Source organism: Eleutherodactylus coqui, chromosome 1 (assembly GCF_035609145.1).
Source record: "Eleutherodactylus coqui strain aEleCoq1 chromosome 1, aEleCoq1.hap1, whole genome shotgun sequence".
Taxonomy (NCBI): Eukaryota; Metazoa; Chordata; class Amphibia; order Anura; family Eleutherodactylidae; genus Eleutherodactylus; species Eleutherodactylus coqui.
The window spans coordinates 167384960-167397410 of record NC_089837.1 but is presented as its reverse complement, the minus strand read 5'-3'; the positions used below and the strand labels follow the sequence as shown (position 1 = coordinate 167397410).

Below are 12451 nucleotides of genomic sequence, written 5' to 3'. Positions count from 1 at the left end.
AGCTTTTAATGAAACAACCAGAGTGATGTCAGGATATATACTACTAATGCCTCTTATCACTGGTTACCCATTTCTTGAAGGATTAAATTGAAGGCTACCAACTGTGTCCGCAATATTGCACTACCATACATTTCCATTTATTTACGCACTCATGCGCTTCACTCAGTCAATGACCGACACATCTCGTCCTGTCATTGGCATCTGCAGTACTTCCCCCATGTTGCACTCATTCTTCGGCGCTCATCATTCTCTACATTAGGCATTTTCTTAACATTTCCTGCTTCTTCAAGGAGGCATTTGTTATATACCCATAATTCATGGCCCATGCATAACCTGACTGATCACAAACCTCTCCAGCCAGTCTCCAAACCACTACCCGTCCCATCACTCTCGTCTTTATATCTGCGTTAACCTAGATAATGGCTCCATGTCAACATGTGGGTTAGTCCACTGGAGAAAGTCAGAACCAAGGATTTACGGTCTCACTCTTCCCAACATAAATAAAGATGAGTACGGGGACATCTCAGACACCAATGTTTATTGTGTACAGTTTTAATACCTGAAGAGTAATAATTCATAACACTGACATTAAATTAAAAATGAACCTGTGTTGAAACCCTGCTGTTACATACTTGTGCCAGTGGTAAGACGCCGAGTCATACCGCCTGGATGCTCTTGTACAAGCAGCAGGGCAATTCTTACTATTGTGTGGGTCAGGAAATGAGGAGTTTCTTCTCAACAATCACTGAGCACATCAGATGGAGGAGATGAGAGGAAGTAAAAACAACAAGTATAGCAAATGTATACCAGCAATATCTACACACAGGGGTGTAAGGGATATCATTTTCTTATTCTGTTTTAACATGTGTTAGAAAAATCAGCTTGTTCCCCACTCTATGTTGTATCTTACTTGACACACGTATTCAGATATTTTGGCATATGAACAAAACAATCAGAAGTTTACAAGGCCTGAAGAAGAAAGCTGATTGACCTTCGCTCACACAAAAAAGTGTTCGCTTACGGAAAAAGACAGCAGATTAAGAATGGACTTTGTTTTAGAAAAGGTACCCTCCTTAGCAAATAGTAAAAACAGATAATAAAGCGTTAAATGTATGTATAGAAGTTAAAAAAAAACGTAAGCCTTAACTAAGCTCAGGAATGCTTATAGATTACCAATTTAGGATCCTAGAAGGTTAGTAAACAGCGCGGAACTAGAATAGCGTTTTGCTGAGAGAGCGACATCCCTGCACAGGCTAAGGATTAGTAACCAATTAAAAGGAGAATTGTAACAAGTTATGCATATGTATAAGTTAAGTGTGCTCTAGCCATGTTTTCAACAGATTTGTCTAAAAGGACAATACATACTTTGGCTTGTTAACAAATAAATGCTGTGTGACACATCAGCGATTCTCCGAGCAGCTCGTACTTTTCTTGCGTTCCAAATAATGGTTATACCTGTAGCGGTCTTTGCACAAAAAAAAAACAAAAAACACAAAAACTGTAGAATGTAAAAGCGTGGTAAAATGGAATTTTTTTTTTATTTTTATTTTAATTACAGCATTCAGCATGTGGGATAGCTAGAATTTTACCTTTTTTGATGTTAGATATATAAAAAAAAACAACATTATTTTTGCTGTATTAAAAATTAGGAAGGTAGATAGATTATCTTTTTTGGGGGAGAGTTTAATAATACAGTAGGCATCAATGGATGTCACGTCTGGAGACCATCACTAGTCCCAAGGCTGCCATAAAAACCTATCAGCACCAATGGAAGATACCACGGCCGTTGTGAGCAAGCGTCAGCTGTTTAACACAGCTGGCATTTGCTGGGTATGGCGTGGTTCCCGAGCCCATTCCATACCCCCACCCCAAAACCTACTGTATATGACATTACTGTATATGCAGAAGCTGTCATGGGGTCATAGGCAGCCAGGCTACAACATTTAATCTATAAAACTTATACAGTTTGCATCACTTTCCCTGTGAAAACTCCCCTTAAGTTTAACAGATTTAATAAAATATTATACTTGCACACTCACAATTTGTGATATAACACAGTACAAGGAGGTGTCCAAAATGCATATCCAGACTGGATAAACCTGTAATACCATCACATGGTAGGCATTCGCCTTATATAGGGAACGTAAAAGCATCTGCCTCTGTTCATATCACATCTTAGCTAGCCATTAAGCATATACATTTGAATGAAGAAAACACTTTCATAAGGCTGAACATGACAGAACGCAGTCTATGGGGAACAAGTATACACTTTTACAATATGTTTGACCTCCATTTTGCGGTTTAGGCATATGTGCAATACCATGTTTTTCTGTCCTTCATAAAATAAAAATGGCTGCAGACTGTGCCATTTGTTCTGTTTAACAAAAAACACCACAATTACCAGCAGCACGCTAAAAGCTTTCCGTTTGCTGTCCATTTTTTATAAAACCCCATTGAATTCAACGAGAGAGAAAAAAAAGGGATCAGTGTATTTCCATTTTCCATTCCATCTTTCTGCTCCAAAAACTGAACAGAGGCAGAGTGAGTGTAAATGAGCCCTAAACTACATAACGTTTCTATACTTCCCCCCAGTGTAGGTTTAACTTCTACACTAAATGTATATTGATAACATGATGTGTCGTAGCACTGTTAGAGGCCGTGCACAAGTACTTACAACTTATGACTACTCATGATGGGGTTAGTAGTATACAGCCACAAAGTTTTGCTATCGTTACACAAACTAGAAAGGTTTACTCAGAACATGTTGGTTTAAATGGTCACTAATCTGTACTTATATGACAGCCAGAGTGAGAACTAGGAAAACTGCTATTTACCTAAAATTGCATTCTTGTGCTGAAAAACCACACTAAAGAGCTGGCCACTAGGGGTATCCCTTCTTAACTTGCTATTCCATTGCCTGCTGTGATGTATTTTATCATTGTTACTGAAGACGACAAAACAGCAGAACGGGAAGTGAAGGAGCGGGATCAGTCATCCTGCTCATTGAAGCATATGAGAGCAGAGGAGAAGGACAGAAGCAGAGACAGATGTCCTGTCAGAGCTAAATATCAGTAGTTTATGATTAATTCACATTTACACTGCTCAGTACTGCTGTACACTGTCCTACATTATGATGGGTCTGTGCGCATTATAGACAGAGCAGAATTTGCAGTTTTCTCTGCGTTTATAAAACACAGTATTGCACCTAAGACTCTTACCAGTTCTGAGAGGACTAAGAATTAATTTACACCCTGCAGAAGGGCAAAATTCAGGATACGAGTCCTAGAATGGCCAAAAATAGTGTTATTGCTCATGTACTTACAATAGGTTATTCTGAAAAGTCATAAAAAAAATTAGGTATGCTTTAAAAATGTCCACACAGAGCAACTTCAGGAGACATTGAAAGTAATATTACAGTTACTTTAGAATTGTATAGGCTATGTTTGTTAGCAATTTGCTAACTACATATACATATGCATTATGTATTTTTCTCCAGCCAAAATCAGAATTTTGTAAAGGAACCAGTATTTAAAAAATAAAAAAAAATAACGCCAACTTATTCAGCAGCGTTTTCAGGTGATTTATTTATTACCCCTATCAAGCTGCTCATTTTACAGACCTTGGAAGGCTGAGTCAACCTTGATGCGGCTACCTGAACAAGCGGAGATTGAGCTTGCAACCTTCAGGTCGTGAGAGAGAGCTTAGGACTGCATTTCTGTTGCTTAAACACTCCGCGCCACATGTCTCGATATAAATTAAGTGCTTGACTATCTAACAACTTATATATCCAACTTGCACATGATTTTTTTCATCTCATGCCTCAGATCGATATACATGTCAGAGGGCAGTTGTATGAAAATAGCATGTACTTTTGTGTAAGTGGATTGCTGTGAACAGTTGCTATCTCACTTCATAAACCGACAAAACAAAATGAAAAGGAGAAGTTGAAGGGGCTATTTGTTTTAGGAAATCCAAACACAATAGCTGCCAAGTTCCCCTGTGTTTTAGTGCCAGGAGTCCTAGCGGCATAACCCTGTAATCAGCAGCCTGTCAGGTGATTCTTTGTGAGGAGTTTTATGTCCACAAAGGTCACAGAGGTATGTACTAACAAGTACAGCACTGCCAGAGGTGTTATCATACGAGCTGTATAGTAATAGGCAACTATTTGTAAAAGGGAGAAAGCATCAAACACACAGAAGCACACCCCATGTTGTAAGGGCAAATTACAATATAAACAACCGGCCAAACAAGACCATTACCTTTGGTTAGCGTGTTCCCATGTTGTATAAAAACAAACAAACATACAATATGCATATACAAAACACATTTCCATATAAATAAAACCATCCCTAAGTGCTGCTATAAAGGGGTATTCCCATCAGACTTATGACATATGCACAGCCTGATAAGTGCTGGTCTCCCCTCTGGAATCTGCACCAATCTGAGTTCCCAAGCCGGCTGGATGCAGATGCTCCGGTAGTTTGGAGGATGGAAACAGTCTAGTAGAAGGTCTTACATTGTTTCCACAACTCACATTAGCTCCTAGGGGAGTTCTACAAACAAATCTATACCAGCCAGTAGCGGTTTTGTTCTCAGCGCCCCATCTCGGCCATGATCAGCTGAGACGGGACTATCCCATAAAGACCTGAAGAAAGTTTTCTTTCCCGGTAACACTTGTGCGAGAATTGAACTGCAGAAATAACTCTGCATAATACTCTAACCAAGAGTGCAGACATGTAGGACAGTCTGCTAATGGAAGATAAAGGGTTTTGTAATTAAATCTATTAAATAAGTATTAATACAACTGTCTACGCACAAATATTTTTTTACATTATTAAAATGGATATTAAAGACCTGTAAACAAAGAAACACTGAAATCGCATATCAGACCCGCTCCAAGCCGGCAGGAGGATTTCAAAGTTCTATAAAAGAGAAACACTTCCATCACAACTTCACAAGAAGGGTGACCGTCTGACAGAGCCACTATTCACTTTTCTTTATGCCAATTCCACCATTTCCTTGTCTCGAACATTTTTTGGCTGTTGATTCAAAGTTCCAGTCAGCAGAGGTCAAAAGCTGCTGGGTCTTCTTATAGGTCCAATATGGGTTCAGTAGAAGAGTAACTAAAGTCAGCCCAACAAAGAAGAAGGCAACGTATAGCGGAGAGACCGATCTAAGCAGGCGCTCCAGGTTGTACAGAGATACCCACCACAGGTGATAGGTAAGGACCATGCGGCAATGGAACATGTGAATCATAATCCACTGATTCACCTTCCAAAATAACGTTTGTGACCAACCTGCCTAAAAAGAAAGAAAAAAAAGTAAAGTATAATGTAGTAAAATTCACACAAAATTACATAGAAATCAGATAGCAGTCATACAGCAACCTCTACTCTGAAGCTACTTTACTGCATCAGAGAATTGCAGAAATGAACCTATTATCCATGACAAGTCTGTCAGATGGTTGTGGGACGTTGATCCCGACAGTTGTGTGTGTGTGTTGTGGAAGTTGAATAGAGAATAGTGATCACCTACTATTATAGATCTCAGCAGGCATTTGGGAGCTGTATTCTGGTAGCTTTCTGGGGCAAACTATATCGGACCCTGAGTGCTGAGGCCATTATCTTGGTCAATGCACTTATTATTTAGGGCAAAAGTCTATGTATTCAAATAGACCTAACTATAGGTTATTTGACAGCTCAAGGCTGCAGCACATTTAAGCGAATACTACTTACTCTAGTCGCTTTTATCATTTTGGCTGAATAGTAGTATGATTAGAAGCCCCTACTGCCAAATACGCAGCAGCAGTCCTGTCAAGTGCTTATAGTAAGCAACACCTCCACCTTTACCCTGCGCACAGATCTTAATTACGCACAACACTTAACAAGGGTTTATAACACGTAACCTATCCACAATCGTCTGATATTCAGTCTTCCTATCTGTTCTAAACACAACCTCCTAACTCACATTACAACGGTGTATCCCTTATGTGAAAATAGGAGTTATCAGTCCGCGCCAAAAATTGACAAAGGACTCTATAGCTCTAGCTCAAGAATCCTGATGAATCAATTGCATATTTTTTGCAATTGAGGAAACGCGTTGATTTTTTGACTACTTCAGGAGCTTATTTTTCTAGAACCTGGCTAATCAGGTATCAACAACATGGTACCTGTAGTACTTTTGCATTAAATGCCATAAGAGCCATAAGGCCCCTTTCATCTGTGGTCCTTGATTGAACAGTAATTACTGTATGTAGACAGACCTATTCTCTATTCAACGGAGTGTTATAGATCCTAAATAACAGGACACATAAACTCCGTTGTTTCTTTCTTTTATAACTAATGACCACAAGCTCTTAACACCATACTCCAAGGTCCACGATCCGATTTGGAGTCTCCTGAGGTTTAAGGGTACGATCTCTTCTTCCAGCTACAACAGCAACCAAGCAGAACATTGATAAACCCTGGAGCAATAAAAGCATACTAGGGGTTTCGTTAAACGTGACTTATTCTAGTCTATCTGGAAGCGACGGAATCATCAAGAGAAACTTTCTTATCAACTTCCCTGTTACTCTATGATAACCCAGTACCTGTATTTAATTGATTAATTGCTTTAGCGGTCAGTATTTGTCGCTGAAACCCACGGGCATAACCTGGGCAATTCTCGACACTCTATGTGTATGAAGTGTTCGTGTTTGTAATAGTGAGTTCCATTTTTTTTTAAATATTCTTATTAAAAGTTAATTTTTAATTTTTCATCAAACAAGTCATGGGTTTTCTCAGTGAATCCTATTATCCAAAACAATCAAATTCAAGGATTTGTGCACTTTTGCAACAATTTTTATTGCTCCAATGCAACATAAATTAACCCTTTCACAACCGCTGATGGTAAATTTACATCGCTGCTTGCTGGGTTCTGTGCAACAGCAACGTAAATTTATGTCCTGCATTCCAACAGTGATCAAGTTCCCCTGAAAAGCCCAAAATAGACTGTTACTAACAAGCCTGTAGATCAAGTACCATCTTAGGGACATGATTGGTTCAGATTCTGATGAGATCATCGGAGTTACAGCCAAATTCAATGTTGGCTGGGAGCGTGTGTTATAACAATAAACCTTCTTGGCATTTGAGCGCTGTAACACTTTTCTTTCCCCAGCACAAATCTAACATGAATATGACCCCCATTCTTTTTAATAAGGGCATATACATGAAACAATCGTAGCACGTCCTATCTTTGGTTGTGCCCTTGCATCGACCATTGTTTTCAATGGTGCCAGTATCGCACTGAAAACAATAGGAGACACTCTGCGGTGGCGGACTGCTACTTCCCCAAATTGATGCAAGGCAGTTTTGATATAAAAACACCTAGCATCCACAAGGTAATCGCATGCCGACGAGAGTGATATCGGGCCCTAATTCACGGCCCCTTATCACACTCACCTGTGTCAAGTAAGCCTGAGTGTCAGATTAGAGAGAAGCAGAAAGTAATGTAAAACATCCCATTAACCCTTTCCTTTCCCATGTAATATATTTAGTTAGGGTTTTTTTTTTTTTTTTTAAATCTAAAAATAAATTAACAACGACATGTTCCCACACAGCTGATTTTGATGCAGCTTTTGACAGCGATCCGCAAGAGATTTCACCTTTTCAACTGAAGGGGGTGAAGTCTGCTGCGAATCTGTTTCAAAATCTGCACCCATCATGTAATCTGGAATTTGACGGGGATTTCATGCAGATTTTCCAGTGGAAAACCCACATCAATTCTGCTACATGTGAATATACCCTTACATTTAGTTATTACATCAATCATTTATATAAATTAACTAGGTTATGGTATTGTGAGGGGGCGTGACAGGGAGCCAGGTGGATTTTTTTTTAAACAGTTGCCGTTCCGATAATCCATTGCTCTCATCATCTGACTCTCTTCAGACTCATGTGCATATGCTTTCCCATAGGTTCCTATTGGAGAACACACACACACAGGACTTTGAAAAAGAGCCTAATTTTTAAAGGCGCTTTTGGGACGTGGCAGGTTCTCTTTAAATTAGTAAGGCTGCTAAATTGCTCAGAAATATGTTAAAAAAAAAAAAGTTTTTTTTTTTATTTTTTAAATGTGCTTCCAAAATAAACAAATGGCAATATATATCTGAAGAGACAAAAAAAACCACAACAAAATACGAAGGTGACGATTTTTTTTAATTTTCCTCAATTTTGGCATTTAAGAATATGTGCAAATTGTATCACTTAACTTTTACCACTTAAACAAAGCACCATGTGTGACAGAAAGGAGTGTCAGGATTACTAAGATGTGTAAAACCCTCACAGTTATTCCTCGTTAGAGGGACACATACCTTATTTCCACAATTTGGCCTGGTTACTAAGGCACAAACAGGGAGTAGAACAATTAAGTAACTATGCAAAAAAAAATTATTAAACTATGCAGATTTACGTGTCTTCATGGTTACAGGTTGCACATAAAGCCTGTTGTAGTCCGATTTGGTCTCCTCTCCAACTATCTATAAGTTAACGGGAAGCAAATCTGCTGACTCTACAACTAATGTTACTCAACTATGAGATAACTTACCTTTAGCAGCATCCATGAAATACAGGTGAAAGGCGTACTCATCTCTAACAATAATGTAACCATTGGCAAATAATGTCCTGCTGAACTGGAGATCACAGCACCAAAATACCCTATGAAAGCAAAAAAGTGATGGACAGCCAGTAGAATGTCAAATGTCCAGAAGACATAATGAGATATGTGAAGAGCAAGGTTTTCAAATACAAAGAACCCAGTTGCTATCAATATAGTAAAGAACGCCCACCCCTGCTGACCAGTGATCTGATCCGCCAGCAGAACTGGGTCTAGGAGTAACGCACAGAGCCCAGCGCCAATACACTGCACTCCAAATACTGCCCGTGTAGCCGCAAGGTTCCAGAAGACTTTCTCCTTGGCAAGGAGGGATCTATAGGTGGCAAAGAGCATTACTGATGCAAGATGACTGAATACAAAAATGCCCATATAAAATAGGAATCCTCCCGCTATGAGAATCTGACGGTTGTGCCATGATGAGTAGTCCAGGTCAAAGTCCAAGCTGCTCAGGGCAGCCACGAGGTCACGATGAGCAGCCATCTGTCAGGAAGAACCAACTGTGCATGGTCCTACTTGTATACAAGCATCTTCTTGTTACAAATTGTCTGGACGGTATACATCGGGAGAGGCAACATGACCTGCAGAACATCAAGAAATACGTAAAGAACAGACACAAAACTGTCAAGTCTTCTGTCAGAGACTCACACTACTAACTGCATGTTGTCACCAGAAATACATTTGGGCAGCAACTTAGTGACAGACAACAAGGCCGTTCTGTTCTTCTGGAAGCCGGTACTGTCACACTGCCAAGAAGGGACAGTTCTGGAAATTCCCCACAGTACCAGCTTTCAGAAAAATAGGACTGGAAGCCAGGCCCCAATACTGAAGTTGGGTAGGAAGTAGATCATCTGATCAGCTGCTTACTAGCCAGCCATACATGTTAGACTACGGCTACATTCACACGAGTGCGATATCGGGAAGAGAAACACGACCCAATATCATGTGTGCCTACATGCGTTTTACACACAGATGCGAGGCACTTTTCATTCAAAAACACCTCAACACTTCTGTGAAATTGTGACCCTCAGACACGCGTTTCATGATCAAAGGATCGCAAGTGTTTCCTATTGCTTTCATTGGGAAGCATCACATTGCCCCGCATGCAAGTGCCATGTGATGTCTTTATAGGTCCCGTTGAGAACAATGAGTGACGCTATGCCATGTGAATGCCCAAAGATAAAACATACTGCGAGTGAAAACAAAAAACGCTCACATGAATAATTCCATTCAAAAGAATGGAGTTTATATTAAAGCGAGTTTTGTGAATCTTGCAATGCATGAGATTCACACTTGTGTGCATGCTGCCCTTAAAGGGGTTTTCCAGCCATTAAAAATATCTGATCGTTGGAGGTCCCACAGCTTGGAATCCCTGCCGATCAGCTGAATGAAGGAGCCGTGGTACCAGTCAGTGGGATACACCTGCAATACGCACACACTAACACACACACACATTTTATATATATATATATATATATATATATATATAGTATCTCATTCTGAGTAGAAATGACTGCCAACTGCCATACTTACTGCCATACTTACTGATAGAAAATCCAAGGGAAGGTATAGAACCACATCCCACCGCATGCAGACAGCCAAACTGCCATATGGAGTGCAATACACTGGTGAACAGCCACTCTCACATCTACTACAGGGGGGGGGGGGGGGGGTTGCTTAGCACTATACTTGTACACAGATAAGGCATACAAAGGGTGCCGGTCCCATGCAGACTTATGGTCTTTTTAGGCAGGACAAATGATGCCCGGCAGCTCATCCTAGTGGTACTCGCTGCTGTACTGTTACACAGGAGCGAGTATCGCTGGCATTGCCCACAGCGCCGCCGGCATGGAGGCAGAGTGGCTTGGGAGCGATCTCCCCTCCCCTCCCCCCCCCCCCCCCCCGCCTCTATTCACTGAAAGTAGTTCAGAAGTGAAGACCGCTGTTTACACTGAACGGCACATTGGCCAGTTTTCTGCATGCATTTATACAGGACGATATGGTTCTAATCCCCGCAGGAGGCTGAACAATAACCTTCTGAGGCCTTATCTGTGTGCAGGTATAATAGAGCCCCCACAACATGTGCGGTCATCAGTATTGTGCACTTCCATGTAGCCCTTTGCCTGCCCGCATGTGGTTTGGTAGTGGGGTCTACATCTGTCCCTGTAGATCAGTCAGTAATGGCCACCGGCACGGATTCTTGAATTGCTACGTCCTTTTTCTGTGATCTGACCATCAGGCTGCGGTTCTCTCGCAGGAGTGCTGTAGACCTTTCAATCAGCTGATCGGTGGGCACCCTGGGCGGCAGAGCCCCACCAATAACATTCATGTCCTAATATCAGTTAAAGGGCTGATAACCCCTTTAAAGAGCCGAGATGGAAGAGGTTGCCCCCGACATCACAAGACACTCCCAGCATGCACTTCTAAGGGGGTTTAGTCTACCGGGCACCAGTTTTTAAAGCGTATTGTTCTATGGCCCAGGCATCATTACAGCTGGCACACAACTGAGGAACGAGGGCACTGCAGAATGTAACAGGATGACGTTTCTCAGCTGCCAAAGCTTCTATAATGGCGGCTATATGTACAGTAGTGACAGAAATAACCCGTCTACTCACTTCCTAATATCACAGCAGTCACACCGATGAGCCGATACATATAGTTATCCTGCCACTACAGGTCAGGTGCAGCATTACATCACAGCTCTGGGCGCACACTGACACCCAGATGACCCCAACCGGCCGGGTGATGTCCCATCATCACCCACAGAGCCGCTCAGCCTCCAGTCCCACTGCGTACTATCCCTCCTATGCACAGCAGCAGTGTGTGGTACGTGCTGTCATAACAACCTCTCTGCTATAATGCACGAGTGGCGGGTCACATGACCGCGTACTATGGCTGCCCAAGACTACGGGCGAACGTTACATACGATTTATAAATCCACCCGCACCCAGAAGATTCTACCGACCGGGATAAAGCACAACTCCGTTACTCACCCGGCAGCTGCTGCACTGGTCCCACCGCGCGACACAACTTCACATCACGTGATCAGCGCTCACATCTCCTAGCACTTCCGGCCTTTTCAGAGGCATGACCTCATGTGACTGTAGGGGGATGCGGACTGTACCATTACTCTGCGGCTAGAGGTGGCGGTGTCCGCGCGCAGCTCTACACGGTGTGTTCGCGCCTTTTTGTGCTTCTTGACAGAAGGACCCCGTGAGAGCAGCCGAGGCTGGGGTCACATGACGGGCAGTGGTCCGGCTTCTCCACCTCACAGACCAGGCTGGAGTCACACACATGCTTGACGCGCTGCCATACTCAGGATACACAGGCGCCTCTTTTTGCTGTTAGTTCCTAGTTGGTCCTGAATATTCGGATGTCTCCTGTCAGGGCTGTCAGCCATTGTCCTGGACATCCAGACATTACAGCCAACATCATTTATGGGCATGTTGGAAAATCCCAATGATAGAGAATGTACTGAGCACCACAATAGAAGCAGACAGGCGGCTTGTAGTAACTTTACTGCGCTGAGTTCAAATATGACATCCGTTTTTTTCTGCCACGTAGGGTTTTGCAATTATGGAGATTAATGTAATGCCATTGTGTTGTATTTTTTGGAAATATACCTATAAAATGTATCCAGTCGGCTCACCATCAAGCTTGCTTAATAAAAAGAATAACCAAAGTGATTGCACAACTATTTCGCAATCACTGTTACCGTGTATAGTGCATGCTGACTGAACACTATTAGGGGGGTTCACACAGGGCGGATTTAAATCCGCCTGCGGCCGCTAATCTCGGGATT

General features: G+C 41.8%; 1 protein-coding gene across 2 annotated transcripts; it reads right to left on the bottom strand.

Moving 5' to 3' along the window:
- Window positions 1-518: 518 nt before the first annotated feature.
- On the bottom strand, window positions 519-11717 carry CLN8 (CLN8 transmembrane ER and ERGIC protein). 2 transcript variants are annotated; one of them, XM_066603549.1, is made up of 3 exons: window positions 11643-11717; window positions 8584-9230; window positions 519-5301 (listed from the first exon to the last, which is right to left on the bottom strand). In XM_066603549.1, the coding sequence occupies exons 2-3, from the start codon at window positions 9130-9132 to the stop codon at window positions 4984-4986; spliced, it is 867 nt and encodes a 288-aa protein (XP_066459646.1). In that variant the 5' UTR covers window positions 9133-9230; window positions 11643-11717; the 3' UTR covers window positions 519-4983. The 2 variants fall into 2 exon arrangements, with proteins under 2 accessions (XP_066459646.1, XP_066459654.1); XM_066603557.1 differs by lacking the exon at window positions 11643-11717 and adding an exon at window positions 11265-11412.
- Window positions 11718-12451: the final 734 nt, after the last annotated feature.